Here is a 25,445-nt window from a genome sequence, read left to right on the forward strand (position 1 = left end):
GCAAAGACAGGGTGGGACATGGGTGGCGACAATGGTCAATTAATACAACAATGGCGGCGGGCGGCTTGTCTCTGTGGCTGATGAAGGTCAGTGGTAGCAATTACGGGTTGTAGATGGATGACAATAATGTCGGATGTGTTAGAGCTCATCAAATATACACCTTTGTTTTTCTTGCCTCTCATCTGGTTTGAATGGAGCTCTCCTAGTAACGAATCATTAAGGCAGTTTTTATTCGAAGTGACACTAATTGTTAAAAATTTATTATTATTACACAAACAAGAAGAGAGAACTTCAGCTAAGGTTGGTCATTAAATACTGGTTATTCAACATATAATAGTAATATAGTCAGATTTTTGAATTACAAGATCTATCATCTTGAGCTTAAAGCACATGATGAGGGAATGATTATGAACTTGATTAAGATCTTATGAATTTGTTGTTCCAAGTCATCATGGTCCCTAATCTAATTAGTCACATGATATAGTCGACCTAGCCTGACCGAGGAATCCTTGCTAGCAATTATTGGTTGCATCATCCAAGGTGATATTGTAGATATAAGGAGAATTGTTTTTCTAAGACTATACATTTAGGTTGCCTTACCTGACAAAGGCTTCGATGTCAATAAAATGTACTCTTATGATTCACAACTCAAATGATAGAAAGTCGTTGGAGAACACACGGGTTACAATTGTGATCGTAATTTAATAGCGTTATTTGACGGCTAACCTTTAGTTCAGGGGGCTTATAAAGACGTTATACCAAATCAGGTGGATAGAGGACTTGGGCCACATTTTTATTGGTGTGACTCTATTTGAGTGTGAGCTTAAAAATAGATTTGATTTGAGATTTGCTAATTGTGAAGTGAGGTTAACTAAAAATCTGTCATTCTCGATAAATTATTGTGGAGGGTGGATTGATTTTACTTTATGTTTTAGGTGATTGAATTTACTTGAGTATTTTTATCTTGTTTGGAAACTTGATTTTAAAGTTTGATTTAAAAATTAACTCATCCGGTTGAGATTTTTAGTCAACATAGCCATTATAGATGTTTAATTTTCAAAATTTTTATATATTTCAAATTATTCACATTACTTGAATTTTATTAAAAAATATTATTCGTCAAGTCTAGTTCTTCTGAGGAAGAGAATAAGACTAGGCTTATGAGTTTTGTCGATAGTGGGACCTACTTGATTATGTTTAACTTGATTTTTTAGCTTTAATTTCAAGATATAAGAATTTATAATTTTAAAATAAACATAAGTACTTTCAAAATAGCATTGCACATGTCTCAAATCAAGAATAATTTCGGTGCAAATTTATCTTTATTCCCCACAATATTAGCTTACCATTTTTAAAACATTATGATTTTGGCTGGAGCACATGCGGGTGATCAATTTCATATATTTGGACACATTATAAAACTTTGCACATTTTCAAATTGACGTGCATGGCTTTTAAAACATGACCATGAACTTGAAAATTACTTCAAAAACACTCGAAAGACTTAAAATTATACATGTCTGATTTATCTGAGTAAACATCTTGTTACTTGCACATTTTCACTTTGAATTTTAAAAAAGCCTCACATTTTGTTCGCTCATTTGCCTGTTGTGGATTTAGTGGTGATATAACGTTCAATATTTGATATGTATTCAATGTGATATTTTATTCATCTAGGTCTTCAAGATATTGAATTTCAAAGAGAATCAATTAGAAATTTTATTCAGTTATGATTTATATCTTGATTTAATTTATTTTATATCATATTAATGACAAAATTGTTCAAATTAAAATTTTTTGTAAGTTCTAGTTACAAAAAAAATATTTGGTTGTTTCGTGGCATCTGACATTGATAGAGAACACTATGCTTGCCCACCTGCTCATAGAGTGCTCCTAGTCTTTCAATAAGACTGCATGGAAAGTGGTGCCCAAAACTTTTCGTGCCCAATCGGAACAATCTGAACAAGTACTTATTTAATTATTTTTCTCGCCACATTGAAACAATTTGGACAAATATATATTTAGAAAAATCCTCGTTGAGTTGAAAAAACCTGAACGAGTACTTAATAATCCTACTTTGAAACAAATTGGCAAGGTGATGGATGCATAAACCTCTCTTCTTTTAATTTTTTTGATTTTTTTAATATATATTGAAAGCCCAAAGAGGCTAATATATTAAATAGAAAAAAAAATACAGATACAATGTGTGGGAGGGCTCAAGCGTGGCACCCTGCCCACACAAAAATCACAAATAGTTCAAAAAAAAAAATACATTAGATACTTAAATAAAAATCCTAACAGTGCCGAAATACATAAAATCAGGTGACTAGAGAGAGACCCAATTTAGTCTTGCCTCTGCCTCTAGTTCTAGGGAAGGAGCAAGCTAATAAGCTGGTAAGATGATCTCCATTGTCAGTAGTAATCAATGTATCATCCAATATGTTCCTGAGCTGGAGTTAGCCTCCATTCTTCTTCTTCCTCCTAGAATAGATTGGTCATTCTTCATCTGAAGAATCAGTCTGATGGGGTGGTAGAGCTGAAGCAGAATGAATACTGACCGTAGTACCCACAATAGGTTTTAGTATATGTGAAGTATGAGTTGCCTCTACATCGGATACTTCCTGAAAAAGTGGAGCTACGAGGCTCTCCTGATTATCAATCTGAACACTATCATTTATAAGTAATAGTCTATCAGTATTGTTTTCTATGGGGTTTTAAGGTGCTAGCATCACATTACTCGCAATAACAGTAACAACAGTGCATGGGGGGTCCTCAGGGGCAACAAACACCTCATGTCTGGTAGTATCCTCCCAGTTGGAACTAAAATGTCCAGAGCAGTGGGGTTAGACCCATCCTTATTCACTTTAATCTTAGATTTCAAAATTGGATGAAACTTGTGACATTTATCAAAGACATGACCAAACTTCTACTGACAGCTTTTGAACACATTTAGAAATTGATTCTACCGCTCGAAGGAGAGGACATCGCATCGTCGACTCTCGCTCTTCTGCGTCTGCTTCGGCTTCACCATCTCGAGTTTTCGTCGCAGTTTCCTCTCTCGCGCTTCCGTCGCGTGGTGCGTCTGCGTCTTTGTTTCGATGCTGCGCCACCTGCTTTTGCGTCAGTGTCCAGACAGTTAGGTTTCTGGTTCCTTCTGCTGCGACTGTGCCCGATTTTCTCTCTGCCGACAATTTTCTGATTGTCAGCAACCTCGCTGCAGCTTAACACCGACAACTCTCCTTGCTCTGATGACGCTTCCTTTTTCTTTGGTTGAGCCGGATAGAGTCTCCTTTGCCCACGTGGCAGGTAACCCTCAGATGGAGTCCGCGATGGTATTCCCCTTAAGCTATAAGTAATGTCTCAAGGGTGCAGATGATTGCCCTTTTGTTAAGAAGAGAAGTAGGAAATGTGGAAAAATAACAATCTTTTTCTTTGAATCAGAAATTTCTACATTGACGGAAAAATTTAAGTTTGTTCTTATTGGAAAATATCAGTGGGGACACCCTCCTATGGATGTTATCAGAAAGAGCGTTGATGATCTTAAGCTAATAGGCAAGTGGAAAGCGAGATTCATGGATGAGAGATATGTGTTGATCCAACTAACAGTGATTGAAGACTACACCAGAATTTTCTCCAAGAAATATCCTAATATCGCAGTCAAATCAATGAAGATACTCAAGTAGTCTCCTGATTTCGACCCAAATCATGAAACTCCTACTGTACCGATATGATTTAGTTTACCTGGTTTCAAGCTGCATTTTTTTCACCATTAGGTTTTCTACTCTATTGGGGCCATCCTTGGGGATTCTTTGAAGTTAGATCTGCCAACTTTCAACCTAACTAGACCCTCGGTGATCAGAATACTCGTGAAAAGGGATGTTATCTGATGTTACTGAAGTTTGGCTGGGCACAATCCATAATGGTTATTGACAATAACATATATATATATATGTATATATATATAGTTGTGTGTCGTTAAGTGGTGTAAAATATATGTTTTTTAGAGCTGTTATTTAGCTGGGTGATTAGAATGCAATGAACGCTTGTACGTTTTTTCTCTTCCGAGGACTTGCGAACCTTCAACGGCACTTCTCTGCGTCAACTTCTAATGTAAGAATTCAACGTATTTTCAAGAAGAGGAAGAAGGCTTCAATGTCTTACCAAATCAACACAAAGCAAAGGGATACCTCCAGCCAATCATCCCCCATTATAAATAACAAGTGTAGAGTCTTTCTTCTTCTCATCTCATTCATTTTGTTCTTCTACTTTTCCACTCTTCCTCTTCAAAGTTTACATTTTTGAAATAATTGGAAGATGAATAGCATCAGAATTTGTGTTCTTCTCTTTCTTTACATCTTCGTTTTAGGGCTGATGGGGCTCGCTCACGGGCACGCCATGGCACCGGCGCCGGCTGCAGAACCTCTGATGAGCAACGGTGGCAAAGTTGTTGGACAAGGAGTTGCTTATGTGTTCATGATTGTAGCGCTTCTTGTTACTTATCTCATCCATTGATATGTGATTTTTATTAATGTTAGTCATTAGTAGTGTTGTGAGATATGTACTTCCTGGCATAGAAATGAGACGAAAAAAGAACACAAGCAAACACAGATCATTTACGTGGTTCGATCCAACTGGATCTACATCCACGGGAGGGAATCAATCAAATATTTCACTAAGGCAAAAGAAATGGAGAATACATAGCTTATACATAGAGATGAGCCCTCATCTTCTATGAAGGTAGACGGGCTCAAAAATAAAAAAAATAACCAAGCATTGGAATCCTCATATTTCTTATTGAGTAATATACTATTCATAGTATATGTCAACAATAAGGGATCGTGTTGAAAATCTGGGAATTATATCCTCATTCCCCATAACATAATAGTAGTTAACAAACAACAAAACTGGTGCAAAAAATACTGTAAGAGTCAGAGAGAAGCGACCAGGATCAGTAATATCCCAAATTTCTTTATTAAATAAATGCTGCGACCTGAAGTCATAGAGATCCTATGAGGCATACCACTTTCAAATTCCATTTTTTGCTTCTCAGCTTTTTGGCATTGATTAAGTCTCCACATATTTTTTGGATAAAGGATCTATTTTTATTTCAAATGATTTCATTTCTCTCCAACCAAATGTAATACGCAACACACTGGATGGCAAGGAGAAAAGAAAGTATACAGGATTCTATCCATAATGTGATATGAGCAACACACTGGATGGCAAGGAGAAAAGAAAGTGTGGAATTACGCTCATTATTATTTACTTTAATGTGCATGAGTCACAGCTCGGAGGAAAGTACAGCATGCATGAGGGAAGGTCCATTCGGCACAGTAGATCTAAAAATGATCATTGATATAGGGAATTCAAAGAAAAGGTGCAAGTGAGATTCCTCCATGTTATTACAAAGAGGACACATGATATGCACCTCCATACCTTTGGTCTTAAGTTTGTCTTTAGTATTGGGTCCATGATGAATCACCTTTCAGCTGAAAATGGTAAACTAACACTGTAACCTTTAAACCAAATAAGTTTATTCCAATTCACATCATTTATGTTATTGCATAAAATTAAAAATATAACTTTTTGGATTAAGTCCTGGTTTACCAAACCAAATCAATGATAATCTATTAGCATTAGTAGGAATAGTTGCAATGGCATTTGTACCATTGTTGCTCGATGTGTTTGAGGAACTAGGGAGATTCCACTTCTCATTAACAATGATAATGGCCACTTTAGAATTTAGTGAGCGCTGAAATAATGTAAATACCCCGTTATATTTCATTCCAACAAACCATGGAAATTTAAATGAGGTGTCAAACACACCTATTTGTTACTAATTTTCTTCCATTATTTTTCTCTTAACCGTGATAAACTAAGCTGTCAACATTTTGAATTGTAAAATATAATGGGAGCTGCAGATTCCTTAGATTTTGATTTACATGTGCTTAGATCATACAGTTAAGTAGCATGGCAAAGTCCGTTTCTGAAGCATTTTATATACTTTTGGAGGATCACTTATTTTTTAGGGAATATTATTAGATTATGTAGAATGTTGCCAAAATACATGATTATTATGCAATTGTAGGCATCTTGCTGTATATTTTCTGAAAGCAATAATTATCTTAACAGGCTAAACTGGCTTTTGACAGACTAGAAGTTCCTGTTGGGTACGATGGATTCTTCATCCTCTTATAAATTATATTTATCCTTTATCTTTCATGATACAGGGAAGTAAAGCTAGGAGCAACATTGACATGCACGACAGTGTTCTAATTAAATAATTGGTTACGAGTCTGTTAAATTTTTTGATTAATGATATGATAATAAATTATCTGAATTTATTTGAAATTCATAAGTTGACAAATAAAAATAGGGTTCAATTATGAGAAGTTTGTTCTGGGGTATAATTGCTAAAAGCTTTCAGTTATAAAAGGTCTATAACATCCTGCCTTTTGAAGTGTTTTCCTTAGAAGTTAAAAAACTATGCTTGGTTTTAAATGCGCTTCCATACAAGTTATGGATGAATACATTTAATACTGCTATGACTTATTATTTATTAACCCAGGCTTCGGAATGCATGTATTTTCCTGCAGTAATCCATAACCCTGTGTGTTTGTTGGTATGTTGCTAACGAACTATTGATATGAGTATATAAAGTCAGTGTTAAATGTCTTTTCTGATTTTATTCGTCTATTTGATGACGGGCTTAGAGTAAAACGTCCCTCTCTTAGGTTGGTAATTATCATTTTCCTCCTGAAGTTTTGCAACACGAAATATGGTTCACTATGGTTTGAAAAACTTTCAAATGCCTCCTTTATATTTTTTTTGGATACAATTTTGATCAATCTAATAATAAAATGACTCTTTAGCCCTATATAATATAAGAAAATTTTTATCTTATTTTATTAAATATGGGCCACTAAAAAATTTAAACAACTTTAAAGAAACTTATCTAAGATATGTGAGAGTGATATACCCCACACCCACAAATACCCACACACCACACACCATATTTTTCTTTTTTTTTCCTTGATGTTTGTGTTCACACACGCATGCACGCACACACACATAGAAATTATTTACATCTATATTTTTCATGTTTTTTTGCTTGATGTTAGTGTTTTTGATTTGTTATTTGCTCATCTCACTCGCATTGAATGTTTCTTTTACTCTGTTTCTAGGTTCTTACATGGATTTTATCAGATAAAATTTCAAATATCTGTTTTAAGGGTCGATGGTTATTTTGATATTGAATAAATAAAAATTAAATGTAAAAGGTAATATAAGGGAGATGTATACTATCAGATAAATTTTCAAATAAATAGTTTGATAGTTATTTGACATTTCAAGATGGTACTTACACATCACAAAATTTCAGTCTAATTAGTTGTATACTTTCATAATTGCATGCCCAATATGTCTTTGTTTTCCTAATGTTTCTTATTGCCTGTTAGTTGTGTTATTGTGGAGAATGGCTTGGTGATTGCCTCTGGGAGCAACCGAACATCTGAGACAAGGAATGTATGGCTTTAAATTAATGCTGAAAGAATCAACTTATTCACAATTATATTTGTTGCTGGCATATGCATTCTTAGTTTCTTGCATCAATTCTTCTGCGCAAGTGATGTTAAACCATTAATTTTAAGCTATACCTTTTTTTTTTGAGAAGTATTATTGGTTATCCTTATTCTAAGGACATTAGAATTGATAGAAGTATTGGTTATCCTTATTCTAAGGACATTAGAATTGAGCTATTCTACTTTTCCTATGGTTCTGTTCACTTGAAGATATTTACAATAACTACAATTCCTAAAATCATTGGAAACATTATTCCATATGGTTTGCACTGCGGATGATCGACTCCCATTCTCTGTGCTCCAGCAATTGCCGTTCCTGACATGATTGGGAACATAATTCCTCGTTCCTATCATGAAAATAATTTACTCCTATTTTGTGTGATTTTGCATTCTTGATTTATTGCAATATTCTTATGTTTTTTGATTTTTTCATCACTTGTAACCCAAGACATGTGATCATATTTAATAAAATCTCCACCATGCTTGAGGTTGCTGGGGCTAAGGATTACGAGTGAGGTGAGTGTGATGACAAAATTATAATTTTTCTGCATCATTTTGGCAATGACCATGATTTTGGCGATGTGTGCATGTTTCATTATTGGATGATTTACATGCATACCGCTCAAATAAATTGCTTTCTCTTTGACATAGAAAGATTTGGGTTTATAGATTAGTAATACAACCTAGGATGAGATATAAAATGGTAGCGTACAAAAGGGTCACGATTTGTTTAAAATTCTGAATTTTAGATAAAAATAACCACCTTTAATTAAAAAATAATAAGCATCTTTATTTCGTTCTAACAAGAATGCAATATTTGTCAAGATATAAAATCTCACGAAGAAATTTGAGAATAATATAAAATTTCAGCAATGTTTCTGGTTCACATTACAAAAATGAATTTGATATGTATCACCCTTGACGACATTTTAATCATGTACACGCATATCACTAAACAATTTGACAGAGAACAAAGAAATTATTAATAGAAGATCCAAAATACACACTGGCATAAGGAGATTCACCCTTAGGGATGGTTGTAGCGATATGGAGCATTTGATGGATGTACATCCAATAATACACGTACAGGAAATTGAGAAATTTTGAATTTTATTTCACTACTTAATATTTGATCAATTTGTTTCCTTTTATAACTCAAAATGACCATAATACGATAGCCTTCTAGAATTCATTAAAAGTTAATCAAATTCAGTATGTTTCAATAAATCCACTATGAATTCTTATACGTTTTCAAATTTTTTTAGACAAATTAACTCTCACTTTACCCGAAATAGTAAAGAAAGGCATGTACTAACCAAATAAGAAGTCAAAGTAGGGAAGCATTCTTAATAAGTAACCTTCTAGCTTTATGCTACAGTCTTGGGAAACAGAGGTATTCAATAAGAAATAGTAGGGCATAGTAGTGAGAAATGACAACGATTGAAGGAAAAATTACTAACTATTGCAAGCTCATGATGAGGGTAGTCGTAGATGGGAATTAGGGTGTTCCATATTGAACCACTCGACTTGGATTTCCTTAACTCAGTAAATCTTTGATATTTTTCATAGAAATATAGTAATATCCAAATTTAAGAAGCCCAAATTCGAAATTGAGGGGCTTTGTTTTAATGAGGTGAGGCATAAGCCTTGAGGTAGATTAAGGTATAAGCTTTGATCCACAAAAAAAAAAAAAAATTCATAAACCTAAAATATTTTTTAATATTTTTAAATATGCTTTAAATCATTGACAATTTAATTTTAGGGTTTGTTTGGGGTAGCTGTAGCTTATCCAGCTTCTGCTGATAAGCAGCTTTTCCTGATAATTTGTTGATGAGCAGCTGATTCGGATAAACTATCTGACTGTTTGGTTTGTGCGTTTGAAAAACAACTGATTCTGAAAAAAAGACCATTTTGCCCCTGTTCTGAATAAGCTCTTTAGTTGTTTGGTTTGTGTTTTTTGTAAACAGCTTATTTGTAATTCTTTTTAGTTGAATTAATAGTCTGTGTAGTAGAATTTGTTATTTTCTCAACAAAATTAGAGATCAAATGTTAAAAGAAGAGAATACGAAAAACGGGTATTACATGTATATAACTCAAATATATCCGATCACATCAAACGAGTAAAGTTACGCATACCAAAAATAAAATGCGTCTTCACATACTAATATGGAGTATAATGAGACCAAAAAAAAGAAAAAAATAACATGTCTAAATGACAAGGAAAAAAATTATAATGTTTACTGTAAAATGTAGCAGTATATCATGGCCCATGCTGCCCGGCTCTGACACTCCAGAACCCTGATCGAACCTATCCGACTGGGATGCAGTAAAAAAAGAAGCACTCGAACCAGATGCAGTTTTTTGAAATTTTGAGATCGACGAACTTTGAGTAGCGTTTTCCAGCTGAGATATCATATAAAAAGACTCCCTGTCGGCCCACCTGAAGAAACTGCAGTCCTGTCGTTGTGCCCACCGTGGGTACCTGTAAAACTTTCTTCCAAAGCTATGTGTCTGGCGTGACGTGAGTAGCAAGGACAGTAGCCCGCACTGACACATTACTTTCTCGGACTTCCCTGAATATCTGAAACTCATCGTCCTGCAGTTATTAAAAATAGAATAGATCAGTCAAAAAATTGAGAAAATATAAAAAGTATACTTACCGAAGTATGAAGACAGCGGTTGCCGACACCAAATTTTTGTAGCCGTCCAAAATGCTCCACTGTTATCTCAATAAAATCAGTACAATTTAGTATTAAGAAAAAAATTAAATAGGACATAAATCCATATAATAACATTTGGTTCATTAATCCATATATCCAAATATATTTGCAAAACGACATGTAGTTTGAAGAAAATAAATGAATCGAATATATACAAGGATGCGTAGCACCCAAATGATGCAATAGGTAATTCGAAACCTATATGTACTGCAAAAAGTGTAGATGCAGCAGGTAAATCCGAAATAATATGGGAAAGCTATAACATATATACCAACAATAATTAGAATTACCTGAAGCATACAAATCCAAAATTTTTACATATATACCACTCAATTTCTCAGGTAAATTCGAATGTTGTACATCAAATAACAGCTATAGAAATGTTTCAAATGCTTCACCCCAAAATCCTGGAACCATGGAAAATGATGTCATACATAATCATACCATAGCAGCCATAGAAAATGATGTCATACATAACCATACCATAGCAGCCATAGAAAATGATGCCATACATAAGCAGCCTATGTAATAGATAACAATGATCTAACTGATGCTTCTCACATCAAATAGCAGTCATAAAAATGTTTCAAATGCTTCACCCCAAAATCCTGGAATCATAGAAAATGATGTCATACATAACCATACCATAGTAGTCATAGAAAATGATGCCATACATAAGCAGTCTATGTAATAGATAGCAATGATCCAACTGATGCTTTTCACAGAAAATGTGTACCATAGAGAGGCTTCATATATGTTACCGCAGCCATACTTTACTACAGAAGTTTGAGACAATTGATATTTATACAGAGAGACTTCATATATGTTACCACACAATTCTAATGATTTTTCATATATATAAATATATAAAGCATCTCATTGACTCGACAACAAAAAAACATCTCATTGACTCAACAATGCTTGATCTCAATATAAAGCACCTCATTGACTCAACAACAAAAATGCATCAAATGTAAAACAGTTTCCTGCATTGAATGTAAAACAGAAATGCTTCATATATGTTCCAAACCGAAATAGATGTTTTCAATAAGGAATTCTAAAGCCGGATTTATACAATACAGGAGCAATACAATATCCTGGACCTCACTTTTTAAAGAAATAACTATTTGCTAACATAATAAAAGATTGCTTCAGAAAAGAATAGAATAGAGGAGTTGAAGTTGTAATATGTGCTTAAAACCAAGCTCTCCAACCAACAACTAGCAGATATCCCCCAAAAAATATCTCCCAAGTAGGTATTTTAACAAGAGATCTGAAGATAAGATACGACATACTATATATGTATTCGCATTTCCCCCAAGCAAGCTAACCGAGCCAGCAAATAGGAAAACACATGCTTATCGAACCTGTAAGCATTTGTAGTTAACATATAATTAGATGCTCCATCAAACGAATAAAGCATAGGAAGACTTCAATACATCATCCATATAACTCCCAGAGGGACATGACTATAGCATCTATATAATTTCAATTCTAAAACAAGACTTGCATTTACCTTAACATAATATCAGTGCAGCAAATCAGACTTGCATGCACCTTAAAAATTGCTCTGTCATCATAAACCCGAAGATCAACAAGCCCCCTCAACATTAAAATAAAAACTAGATATTTCTATGCAGCAAAAGCTCCATCAACTCACATAAACACCCATAAAACACACACTTCACAAGCTCAAAATGGATCGAAATATCATTATCAGGATATTTTGTTGCAATATTTTCCCCAAGCAACAAAAAAGATAAAGAAATAGTGAGTCTTTCAAGTTTTTTTCCAGATCATAAAAAATTATAAAAATAAGTTCTGATTTGTAAACATAAAGGGAGAGTAAGCAGATAAACAATATAATAAAAAGTCTCATATAAGCATTAAGTTTCAAATAATCCCCTCATATATAACCACACGTGACCATCAAAGCTGCTTCAAAGAGATGCACCATGCATCCAACAAATTTTGTTACCAACAAATTCGATTCCAAACAAATTCTGTTACCAACAAATTATTCTCCATACTCGAACGAAATACAGAAGACAGCGGTTGCCCTGAAAAAAGGGCCATCCAAGCTGTTTCAAATAGAGACACAATCCATCCAATTTCGATAACAAAACATGAAAAAACCCAACAACGATTGCCCTTAAAGTATAGGGTTATCCAAGCTACTGTAGACATGAATACCAATTAAAATAAAAGTTCTTCATGCCAATCAGACAAATCCCTCACTAGCAGCTCCATTTCCCACCAAACAACCCTCATTCTTATTCAAATAAATAAATCACAGTTGAACCACAACATATATGTTTAGCCACAATTTATAAATCACAATTTAAAATTCATGCCATCATACAATTTAAAATTCATGCCACCTTGAAAAACAAATGCAGCTTATAGGGATACCAGATGCAAATAACAAAAATGATAGCTCTCCATCAAGCTGCAAACTCCCACCAACATAAAACAATATATCCACAGTAATTAGAAAATGAGCTCAAAGCATTAAAAACAACAATATATAGTTTAGGTCATACAAAGGAATTCATCCAACATATTTTCATTTTCATCACAATAATAGCATAACACCTTTCATACTAATATCATTCAAACCTTCCATATTAAATAGTTCAAAACAGATGAACATAAAAATGCCAAACATAGCCATGTAATAGCAGATTGTCCTTACAGAAAACCCTAAAATAAGGTATCATTCATAATTGTCTAGTCAAACTTTACAATACATTCCTTAACATGTTTCAGTAATGTTGTCTGCGATTCGATCTCTCAGAGCTGCCATTTCAGATTCCCCTCCACCATCTTTGGTATTTGTTTCAAGTGAATCTATTTCAAGCTGTGGTGGTACTTGAATGCTTCGGGGGGAATTTGTTGTAAATTCGCATCAACCACGACAAATTTTGCATCAGTTCTTGAAGGGTGCCTTCTAATAAAGTTGTGTAGTGTCATGGTGGCCACTACTATCTGGACCTGCTTCGAAATGGATAAGTGGACATATCACGCAATATAACCCATTTCTTCTTCCACACTCCGAATGATCGTTCGATTACGTCTCGTAATGATGAATGCATTTTTATTGAATAATTCTTTCTTCCTACGTGCTATACTGCTTGACATTTCAAAATCTGGGATATGATACTTTGTATATGGATACGACTTAAGAAACCCCTTTTATAAGGGATATGCAGCGTTGACTAGGTAGTACTTACCTGTTGTGTGATGTTAGTTATGAATGGATGTACAAAACAAAATTAATTTCTGAAATTAGCGTACCTAGAGGAGGATAAGGGAACCCATATGAACGGTTTCTAGTAGCAAACTTGAAAACACGGCTATCGTGTGCGTTATCTTCCCATCTAGCCATCACAAAAGTAAAACATATATTGAAATCACACACGACCAAGACATTATGTGTGGGGGATCCACACTATCCGATGTATGAGACTTTCTCTGTAGGAGACAGTTGTGCATCGACGTGTGTTCCGTCAATAGCTCCAATACAGTCTTGTGGTGCAGAAAGTTCCCCTGATCAACTTAAAATCAATAAATTGTTAAATTTGAAAATAAAAATTATGTAGGCCACTTATCTTGAAGAAAGACATGTATCGAGGGTTGTTTGTAATTTGTGTATGAATGGTTTGAAACGTTGGGTCCTCGGACTTTACTATCTTGTATGTCAGACTCACCAGCGCATTCAAACCCAATGAAAAATATCTACTAATAGTTTTCGAAGAGTGTTGGAATCGCTCCATAGCTCCTCTGATAGATTCATTTTGGGATAAGATATACATGGTAATTGCCAATACCTCTCTGGCAGTGTTCTTGATGAGCCGTGTAATCCATGAAGATCTCGGATTAAGCAGGTCGAGAAATATCTCATTCGTCATACAAAATATGTTTGTAAACATTGTTGGGTGTCCTCGTAATATCTCCCCGACCCATTTTTCTCCTATCTAACTCGATATCATACAAGGTGTTCGATCAACGTATGTATGATCGTAGACGACGAGAGTAACTTTGCGGTTGTGGCTAATTTGTTCTTCATCCATTCTACAAAATGTGATAAATAGTTTTTTTTTAAGATGTTTAACGTTAACTTGCAGTAGTAGGAAAGAAACTATTTTAGAAGAAATAAACGAAGACATAAACATAAAATGTAATGACACAGACAATCACATATAGTTCAAAGAAGACATAGGAACAAAGAGTCAATCACATAATTATTACAATGACTAGTGCTAAAATAAAAACAAAAGTCAATCCTAATCAATCATTCATAAAAGATTGCAAGTAAGAAATTCAGAATTCTTGGTCCAAATTCGCGAAGAACTGTGTACGAGTGGAGTTCCCCAACAACTTCACATATTTTAAATACATGGGTTCGTCTTCTTTAACACCGGGATATGTACACAAGATTTTAAGACACTCTTGAATTGAGTAGTTGTTTGTTATTAGAGGTGGTGCAGTCTTCGGTTTGCAGGATTCAAGCAGCGTCTCTATGAAACCTCTGACAAATGCGACTCCAACTTTCTTTTTTTCCGCTCTGGGACGCTTTGTCCGACCAGTTGATTGAACATCTGGAGTTGGCTGGGACCTTCTCCAGATTCACCTATGTGCTCGGTTGCCATGTCATGTGTTCAACCAGCAAAGCTCTGATAAGTTGGGGTGAAAGCATGAGTTCCAGTAGCGACAACACCTATGCACATGCTATTCAACTTTTCCTCTAATACTGGATCAATGCCGCTGAGTTTGAATTTTTTGGCAGCCGGCACAACCTGTAATATAAAAAGATAAATAATTAGTAAAAATCTTTAGAAAGATGAAATTAACGCAAAAAACTAATATAGGTATGCATTTACCGCTAACTTCTCAGCCCACTATTCATCTGGTGCATCTATTGTCCGCTTAAGTGGATCCCAACCCAATCCGGTTGATCTTCTTTTGAGCTATTTCCAAAATTTTCAGTCTTTTTTTAATTGATCCCATTTATTTTTAAGTTTCATCTGATCGTAATCCCTTCCGGTCAGTTTCTTGAATTTAACGGTTAGGTTCTGCCAATCTTCTTTATTGAAATAGGTGATCGGCCTATTACTCAACTCGACTTCCCTCACACAAAGATCACAAAATATTTTTGTCATTCTTTTTGCTGTGAACTTTGATTTGTGCATGTGTCTAAGTCATGCTTGTTGTTGTGAACATTGACTCACGCATGAGTTTATGTAATTTTGCCATGATTTTTTCTGTAGATTTAAGAACGGTTTTTTATTGATGAATTAGTAATACAGAAAAATGAAATGTATCAGGATAGTTGTTTGTCGAACAACACAGGATTTCTTGTTCTTTAAATCTTTTTACTTTTTTATTCATAACCTTTTTCTTATGCTGCTTTACATTATTAGGCAACCAGACATGCAGAAATGGAAGCCATTGACATACTAATGGAACAATGGCAAATGGCTGGACTGAACTGCTTACAAGTCGCACAAAGATTTTCTTCATGTGATCTTTATGTGACATGTGAGCCGTGTATAATGTGCGCAGCGGCATTGTCCATTCTTGGTCAGTTCAGCGCACCTAATTATTAACCTGTTCTAATTAAGCATTACTAGATTAAATAACTCTTTCAAAAAGCAGGTATTAGGGAAGTTTATTATGGTTGTGCTAATGACAAATTTGGAGGGTGTGGTTCTATCTTGTCTTTGCATGAAGGCGCTTCACTTGAATATTCCAGGTATGTTGACTATTAACTTATTAATTTATCTGCATAACTGCCAAATCTAAACTATTAGTTGTTTTTTTTTTTATTTTTTTTTTATTTGTGGATATAAGCCATGGTTTACTTGTAGACTATTATGATTCAGTTGTTGAATAATTAGTCATGTATTGTTGATTCTTGGGAATGAGGTTATGATTTTAAAAGAGAAAAATTGGGTCGTGATATCTTCACTAATAATTAGTTTATTTGTGCATAACAAAAAGAATCTGGTTTATGCTCTGTTTTCCTTGATTGGTATAATTAGTTTTTTATTTTTTTATTATTTATTTATTTTTTATCGTTGAATCTTTTGTAGCTCATATTTATATTTTGCAAAATTGTGAGTGCAGCCAGCTAATTGTTGACTTATTTATTTACTTCTGTTTAAAAATAATGCAATATTTTACCTAGTTTTGCCTCAACCTCAATAAAAAAAATTTCTATGTAACCTAATGGCTCCATTGATCTGGGGCGCTAAAAGGCACCCCTGTAGTAGGACGCTAACATCGCCGATTACATGGGGCTTTAAAATGCCAGTGGGCTGAACCGATTGACCAATTTCCTCACCGGTCCAAAACACGGGTCGTGAGACTTGTAGAAGGGGTGAGGCAGAAGGATCGCGTGACAGGTAGAAGGGGTGAGACTACCGCCTCTCTTATGTGTTTCTCTAAATATGGAAAGCCTTTAATGACTATTTATTGGAGTATTCACACCCCATCCTCTTGTGTGCGAGTTTCCTTTCCTACTTCTTTCCTTGTTCTTCCTCCAATTGGAATCTATATATTGTTGTTGTTTTAGAGAGTTAGGGCAGCCTTGGTTTTGCAGATTTTAGATTTTTGTGTGGAGTATTATCCTTACTCTAGGGTTGTATACGAGGTGTTGGTATTCCGGCTGTATCCTACTTCGAGGTGGTGTTGTATCTTTCCTTTTACCCTTACCTTACCCTTCTCCTCCCCTCTTCTCCAACTCCGGCCTCCTCATACTTCAACCTAACACCCAGCCGCCATTCCCTACCGCCTACCCTTGCTGTCCACTCACCCAAACTGCACCTTCCTTGCTGCCTACCTTCGCTACCTAATCGCCCGACCCTGACTCTAACCCTCTGCCGCCCTTCTTAGCAGCCACTCCTGTCAGCATACCAGGCCCCTAAACCCTTACCTGACCCATCTCACTGCCACTAACCCTTCCCCATAACCACAATATGCTGGCGACGCCACCCCACCCTCGAATCTCATCTTTTGGTCCCTAGCAGGAAATTGTTTTGTCGTTGTTTGTCCCTTTTCATTGCGTCATGTTGTAACCCTGTTTCTATATTAATAAAAGTTTTATTTGTGTTTCGTTAAATCTCGATTAGTTTTGGTATCAATTGGTATCAGTGTTAGCTCGACTTTAATCCCATCCTAAAGTTTCTAGCATCTGCCTCACCCAAGCCACATCCACCCAATTTTTTCCTTCCACTTCCCAAACCCAACCATGCTACCATGGAAAGATACATCAGGCTCTTTTCGGGAAGGGATCCAATGAGAAATCCTTCGTCTGCAATGGAGACTAGCTGAGTTGGGTGATGGGAACTAGAAAGAGATTACTTTCAATCGTGATCGAAAGAGTCAAGGGGAAGATAAGGACAAGGATTTGAATCCGTCTCACTGGGAATATCATAGTGATTAGGATTATCGACCACGTCATCTTGGTATCCAATACCAAAGAATTGATTTAGAAATTTTAACCTTTGCTGAGAAATGTAAGTTCACTCTCTTATCAGAAAATTTCAGTGGAGGCACCCATCTATAGAAGTTATCAGAATGAGTTTTAAAGATCTCAAACTAGTAGGAAAGCGGAAAGTGAGACTCCTTGATGGGAGACATGCGTTAACATTGTTGGAACGTCAATGATCTTACTCAAGTGGCTTCCTGATTTTGACCCAAATCATGAACCTCCCACTGTACCAGTATGATTTAGTTTATCTGGTCTCAAGCTGCATCTATTTAATCATCAGGTTCTCTACTCTATTGGTGTGTCATACTTGTGTCATACTTGAGGATCCTATGAAGCTAGATCTACCCACCTTTAATCTAACCAGACATTCTGTTTCCTGAATACTTGTGGAAAGTGATATTACTTTGCCTGATAATATTATAGAAGTCTGTCTAAACACTACACATAATGAATATTGACAACAAATTGTCATGAAACATAGACCCTTTTATTGTACCCATTGTAAGATGTTTGAGCATACCCTTGACAAATGTCATAGACTCCACCTTAACTTGAAATCTAAAGCTCAAACGCATAAGGATGTGTCTAACCCCATTGCTCTGGACACATTTGCTCCACTTATGGAGGAAATTACCACAAGATAGGAGTTGATGTCTGATTTAATTGCTCCTGAGGACCCCCCTGACAATACTGTTTCTGTTTCTGCGATTGATGTGTTGTTAGATGGCTCTGTTGGGCAACCTACAACTTCAAACCTTCTTGAAAACAATACTGAAGGATCCTTACTTACAAAGGACATTGTTCGAATCGGTAATCAGGAGAGTCTTGCAGCTTCTCATATTCAGGAAATATCCGGTGCAGAGGAAACAATTCATACTTCACTCACACTAGAATCTATTGTTGTTACAATGGTTAACAATCTTTTTATTGCGGTTCTACCACCTCACAGAATGAGCAAGTCGTTACTGTTAGTCAGGGGCAAGGGGCTCATCAGCTTATACATGCTCAACAATCTGTTGACTAACACTGATCAGATGAGTCAGTCTTCAGATGAGGAATGACAGATTTATACATCCAGGAGGAAGAAGAAGAATGGAGGCCTAATTGAGCTCAGGAATTTAATGGATGATACATTGTTTACTACGGGTAATGATACACAACTTACCAATTTGTTAGCTGGTTCCCTTCCTAGAACTAGAGGCAGAGACATGACTAAATTGGGTCACCCCTAACTACTTGTTTCTGTGTTTTGGTGGTTTTGGTTTTTGACCTTACATGTATCTTTTCTTTTTTTTGGGATTTTTGTGTGTTGTACCGCATTGGTAGGGTGACTTTTTTGGGCCCACTCATACAATCTATTTGTATCTTTTCTATTTTAATATATTAGCCCTTGAGCTTTGAAAAAAAAAGGTGAGAATAGGCCACTTATGGGAGTCAGTGGGACTTCGACATCAAGACTGACCTTCCAGCATTTTTGGGAGGTGTGGACCTCGATGAGTTTATCAACTTGTTGCGATTAACTAAACGGAAGTATAAAGACATATCAGAGGATAAACAAATCAAACTAGATGCCATTAAATTAAAGAAGAATGTCTTCTTACGGTAGTAAAATCTACACAGGCAGAGGAGAAGATAATGCATTAATAAGAAAACTAAGTGAGAGAAGATGATTAAGGTAATGCCGAAAAAATACCTGCCATTGCAGTATCGTGAGGACATGTTTCTAAAAGTCAACTTATAACATGTCCGACCCGATGCCTGGAATTAACTAAGGCGGGTGCTGCAGTCGGACGGTATTGACATCTAAATAACTACTCACAAAATATTTTATTAACTTCCAATATATAAAAGGGTCACTACAACAACAACAACAAAGCCTTAATCCCACTACGTGGGGTCGGCTACATGAATCCTTTTTCTCAATTGCGTTCTATTTAGTGTCATATTTTCATTTAGTTCTAGTAAATTAAGAACATTTTTTATACAATAAGCCCAAGTCTTCCTAAGTCTACCTCTGCCTTTCTTAACATAATTTGAATCTAAAACATCTATTCTCTTAATCGGATCATCAGATGGTCAACGTTTAATGTGGCCAAACCATCTAAGACGACTCTCTAATTTTGTCCGCATAGGAGCTACACCAAACCTATCATGGATATATTCATTTCGCATCTTGTCTCTAAGTGTAAAGCCACATCCACCTAATCATGCTCATCTCGGCAACACTTAACTTATTTTTATGCTTCTCTTTTAAAGACCAACATTCAGTGCCATAGAGCATTGCAGGTCTCACCATTGTCTTATAAAATTTTCCTTTCAGTCTAAGGGGTACTTTTCTATCACACAAAAGGCCCGAAGTATTCCTTCACTTCAATCAACCAACTTGAATTCTACTATTAAGGCCCAAAGTCACACTTATGTCACTAGAGCTACTGCTACTAAAATTACATTCTATGTATTCAGTTTTAGTTCTTAAATGAAGGCCTTTAGAATCCAATGTAGACCATAATTTAAATTTTTCTTGGGCTTTTTCTATCGTCTTATCCATGAGAAGTATATCACCAACAAAAATCATACACCAAGGTACATCATCTTGTGGATGTCGAGTAAGCCCATCCATAACTAAAGCAAAAAGATATGAGCTTAAAGTCGATCCCTGATGTAATTCAATAGAAATAGGAAAATATTTGGTCAATCCTCCTTCAATTCGAACACAAGTAACAGATCTAGTATACATATCTTTAATGACTTGAATATAAATCAGATCAACACCTTTCTTCTCAAGAACTCTCCAAAGGATATCTCTTGGAACCTTATCTTAAATTTTTTCTAAATTAATAAAAATCAAATGTAGATTCTTCTTATTATCTCTGAACTTATCCATCAAACCTCTCAATAAATTTATAGCTTCCATAGTAGACATGTCCGACATAAATCACCCCTCAGGCATCTTTTTAGTTTTGCATCTAATATTAAAAAGTTTAGTCAGCCTAGAAACTCCCAAATCTCCTAAATATTTCCACACTTTAAATATTTTCATATTTCAATTGAGATATCATCAGGCCCTACAGATTTTCCACCATTAGTTTTCTTTAAAGCCTCATCAACTTCTTTTTTTACAATGCAAAGGTAAAAATAAAATATAGTAAAAAAGAAACTATCATTTTTAAAAATAAAAGGGTCACTAATCCACAAAATAGAATAAATTTTAAAGAATCCAAAAATAACATCTCAAGCTAGTACAATACAATATATCAATATATGAAAGAAATAGTAAAGAAAAACTATCATCATAACAAATATTCCCAATAACAGTGGTCCTCCTCTGGTAAACAAAGTCTTTACTATCAGAGACATCAACCTAAAACTTTTCTTTTCTTGAAATGAAACATTAACTTCAACTGTAAGTTATAATTATATGCATTCTTGGACATTTCTAATTATAATGTAATATGCATTAAATATATATGCGATGCGATGCTATGCTATATATGAATGAACAACTCAAAATACAGTTAATTTCGTTAAAACTTTAAATTTATCCATTCTTGTTCCACTTTGAGTATTCATTATTTTTAACCACTTTAATAGTCATCACAGGATTATCATCATAACTGAAGGTATCCTCAAAATTTGTTCAAAAGCACTCTCAAAATATGTCCGAAGACACCCTAAAAAATGTGCCTGAAGGTACCCTCAAATTGCACTCAAAGGCGCACCTCTACCATCTTCTTTAAATATTTTAATTTAATTTAATTTCATTTAAATTACATTCTTTTAAAGACATTAATCATTTTTTTTTTGTTTTTTATTTTCATTCATTCCATTCTTGAGCTACAACATGCATACAAACATAAAATAATTGCCTAAAGAATTAAAGAAAAGCTTTATTTAATTAACTTTAAATTTAATACACAAAAAAAAAAAATTACTCACCTTAACTTAGAAAATTTTTGAAAAGGTTTATTACTTCTCACTTCCTAACACCTAAACTAATAAAATGTGCATATACTTATAAAAAATCCATTTTAATGGAAAGACTTAAATGTAGCTCGCTTATTTAAAGATGTAGAATGATTAAAAACTCTAACCTTTATTGACTTTAAAGTTCTTAGTTTTCCTCAAAATTTGAGAATTTATCATTTTTTAAACCCCTTTGATTACAAAAATAAAAAATAATAATAACATTAATTTAAATAATTATACTATTTGTTCTAATAAAAATATATCATTAATATTTACTTTATGAGTTGTTCAGATCAATCCTCTTCCTAACTCTCATGCTCCTCCAATTTCTCCTTCGAATTTGAAATCATTAATTTTAGGTTCTAATTAAATTTTTATTTTGCATTTAAACACACACACACATAAAGCTTATATCTGTAATAAAAGATTAATTAACTTATAAAAAATTATTGATTTCGTTTTAATGGCAAGACTTAAACGTAGCTCGCTTATTTGAAGATGTAGAATGATTAAAAACTCTAACCTTTGTTGACTTTAAAGTTCTTAGTTTTCCTCAAAATTTGAGAATTTATCAGTTTTTAAACCCTTTTGATTACAAAAATAAAAAATAATAATAACATTAATTTAAATAATTATACTATTTGTTCTAATAAAAATATATCATTAATGTTTACTTTATGAGTTGTTCAGATCAATCCTCTTCCTAACTCTCATGCTCCTCCAATTTCTCCTTCGAATTTGAAATCATTAATTTTAGGTTCTAATTAAATTTTTATTTTGCATTTAAACACACACACACATAAAGCTTATATCTGTAATAAAAGATTAATTAACTTATAAAAAATTATTGAACATACCTTATATAACTTGCCTCTACCCTAGTTCACGTACAAATGATTACCCCTTCCTATTTTTGTCACGACCTGACCCGGTGCTTAGAATTAACTAAGGCTGGTTTTACTGTTGGACAGTATTGACCTCTAACTGACTATCCACAACATATTTCAACAACTTCCAATATATAAAGGAGCCATTAATCCACAAAATGCAATAAATTCTAAAACATCAAAAAATAACATTTCAAGTCAATACAAAACAATATATCAATATCTGAAAGAAATATCAATGAGAAACTATCATCATAACAAATATACCTAGTAGCAGTGGTCATTCTCTGGTAAACATATTTTCTCCTATCAGACATAACAACCTAAAACTTTCATTCTCCTGAAAAAAAACATTAACTTCAACTATAAATAAAACTTAGTGAGTAATTGTAATCAAATATGCATTAAATTTATATTCAATGCATGAATGACCAACAAAAAATATAATTAATTTTATTAAAATTTTAAATTTATTCTTTCTCGTTCCACTTCAAGTATTTATCTTTTTTAACCTTTTTAATATTCATCATAAAATTGTCATCATATCCGAAGGTATTCTCAGATTATCGTTATACCGGAAGATATCCTTAAAATGTGTCTGAAAAAATCCTTAAACTGTGTCCGAAGACATCTTAAAAATGTACAAGAAACTACCCTCAAATTGTACCCGAAGACGCATGTTTACCATTTTTATTAACTTGCACGGGTACATTGCATCCCCTGCCAGTATCATTTGGGGGTAATCTTGTATGACTTAAACATTTAATTTTCATTTTATTTCATTTAAAATGCATTCTTTTAAAGATATTAAGCATTATTTTTCTCTTTTCTTTTGCATTTCTTTTTATTCTTAAACTACAACACGCTTACAAACGTAAAATAATTGTTTAAAGCATTAATGAAATTCTTTATCTAATAAACTTTAAATTTAATGCATATAACAAAATAATTACTCACATTGACTTAGAAGACTTCTGAAAAAATTTATTACTTTTCCTCACTCTTAAACATATACCCGAAGGTGCCATCAAATTGCAAAACTTGCGTGCCACTGTTAGGGCTGTTGAGGAGAGGAGATGACCTTCGACACTGTGCTCATGTAGCAGAGGAAGTTGAGTCTGCTTTGAGTTAAGACCAAAGGTGAAGAGGAAGACGAGTCGAACTTCTAGCAGCTTTGTTCGCGTATAGGAAGAAGAAGAAAAGGGGAGTCGAAGTTGGCGAGGCAGTCCTTGCTTCGTCGTGTGCATGGGAAGGAAGGGGTTGCACTTGTGCTCTGCTGGGGCGAGATGTGAACAAAGGAACTCACGTGATCGAGCCCAAAAAAGTAGAAAGGGCTAAGCTTCGTGTGTGAGCTAGGGTAGAGGCAAGTTATGTAAGGTATGCTTAATATTTTTTATAAGTTAATTAATCAGTTATTTTAATAAATTTTATGTGCGTGTGTGTGAGTGTTTAAATGCAAGATAAAAATTTAATCAGGACCTTAATATAATGATTTCATTTTCGAAGGAGAAGTTGGAGCGTGGGAGTTAGGAGGAGGATCGATCTGAGCAACTTATAAGGTAAATATTACTGGTATATTGTTATTGGAACAAATAGAATAACTATTCAAAATAATATTATTAAATATTTTTTATGTAATCAGAAGGGTGTAGAAGACTGATAAATTTTCAAATTTTGAGGAAGACTAAGAACTTTATTGTCAATAGAGATTAGAGTTTTTAATCATTTTGGGGGTCTGTCCGCCATTAGCAATGTGGTACAGTTACAACTATACTCGACGTTGGGGGATGTCCAGACACTAGCTCTGAAGGTAAAAAGTCAGTAGAAGCGAAGCAGATAACAGTCATCCTTCAGACCACATTCTTCAGCTAAGCAGTCTCCTGCAACTTCTGCAGCCAATTAGCATACCTTGGGAAGAAATAACAAAACCAGACAGAGAACTGATAAGGCAGAACAAAGTGGAAAGAAGCCAGAGAAAGGCAACTCCAATACAGTGCCGACCAGGAAGTGTTTTAGGCGCCAAGACTACAGGCACATGCCTCCAGCTACCCAACGATCTAAGTCATCACACTCACAGATTAGCGCGCCATCGAGGAGGTCGAGGAGGAGTCCGAGAATAGTCCAAAAGAAGAGCTTCAGCTTCACGGAGACGAGGGAGAAGCATTAGTCATTCAACTAGTACAGCAATTCGAGCCAGAAAGGAACCAATTCTGGTTAAGGCATAGTATTTTTCACACCAAGTGCACTGTCAAGGGCAAGGTCTGCAACCTGATCATCGACAGTGGGAGCTGTGAGAACATGGTGTCAACACTCGTGGTGAAAAAGTTGGGATTGGACACGCAGAAAAATCCTTAGTAATGTTCTCTTACTTGGTTGAAAAGGGAAATGAGATACTACGTTTAGATTAGTAGTGCTTAATTGACTTCTCCATCGAAGACCGACTACATGAACAAGTATGGTGCGACGCAGTTCCAATGGACGCTTGCCACATTCTCTTAGGTAGGCCTTGTCAGCTCGACCACAAGACTCGACACGACGGCTTGAAGAATACTTATTATTTTAGGAAGGATGGGAAACATATCATTTTGCTACCATGTAAGGATGCGAAAGATGGAACGATGCATAAGTAGCATTAGTTTCTTGGACCACTTTCCTGTAGTCAGTTAGAGATGCTCCCATAACACTAGCATTAATCCTCCTGGAAGGAAGCAGGAAAGGGAGGTATCAGCACTACTGCAACCACTACTACAAGATTTTAGTGATGTTATGGCCGATAGTCTGCCAGAGGGGTTAACAC

At 34.8% G+C, this 25,445-nt stretch overlaps 1 protein-coding gene across 1 annotated transcript in view; it reads left to right on the forward strand.

Annotated features, from left to right (window-relative positions):
- Positions 1–25,445, forward strand: part of LOC110029467 (tRNA-specific adenosine deaminase 2) — a gene marked incomplete at its 3' end in the record, with an annotated part of 38,951 nt that overhangs the window by 4,283 nt on the left and 9,223 nt on the right. The window contains 4 exon segments of the mRNA XM_020731769.1: positions 6,133–6,170; positions 7,458–7,524; positions 15,724–15,883; positions 15,959–16,055. Of these exon segments, the coding sequence (XP_020587428.1) occupies positions 6,133–6,170; positions 7,458–7,524; positions 15,724–15,883; positions 15,959–16,055 (362 nt within the window).

This window comes from Phalaenopsis equestris, unplaced genomic scaffold (assembly GCF_001263595.1).
Source record: "Phalaenopsis equestris unplaced genomic scaffold, ASM126359v1 Scaffold000574, whole genome shotgun sequence".
In the NCBI taxonomy this organism is placed as follows: Eukaryota; Viridiplantae; Streptophyta; class Magnoliopsida; order Asparagales; family Orchidaceae; genus Phalaenopsis; species Phalaenopsis equestris.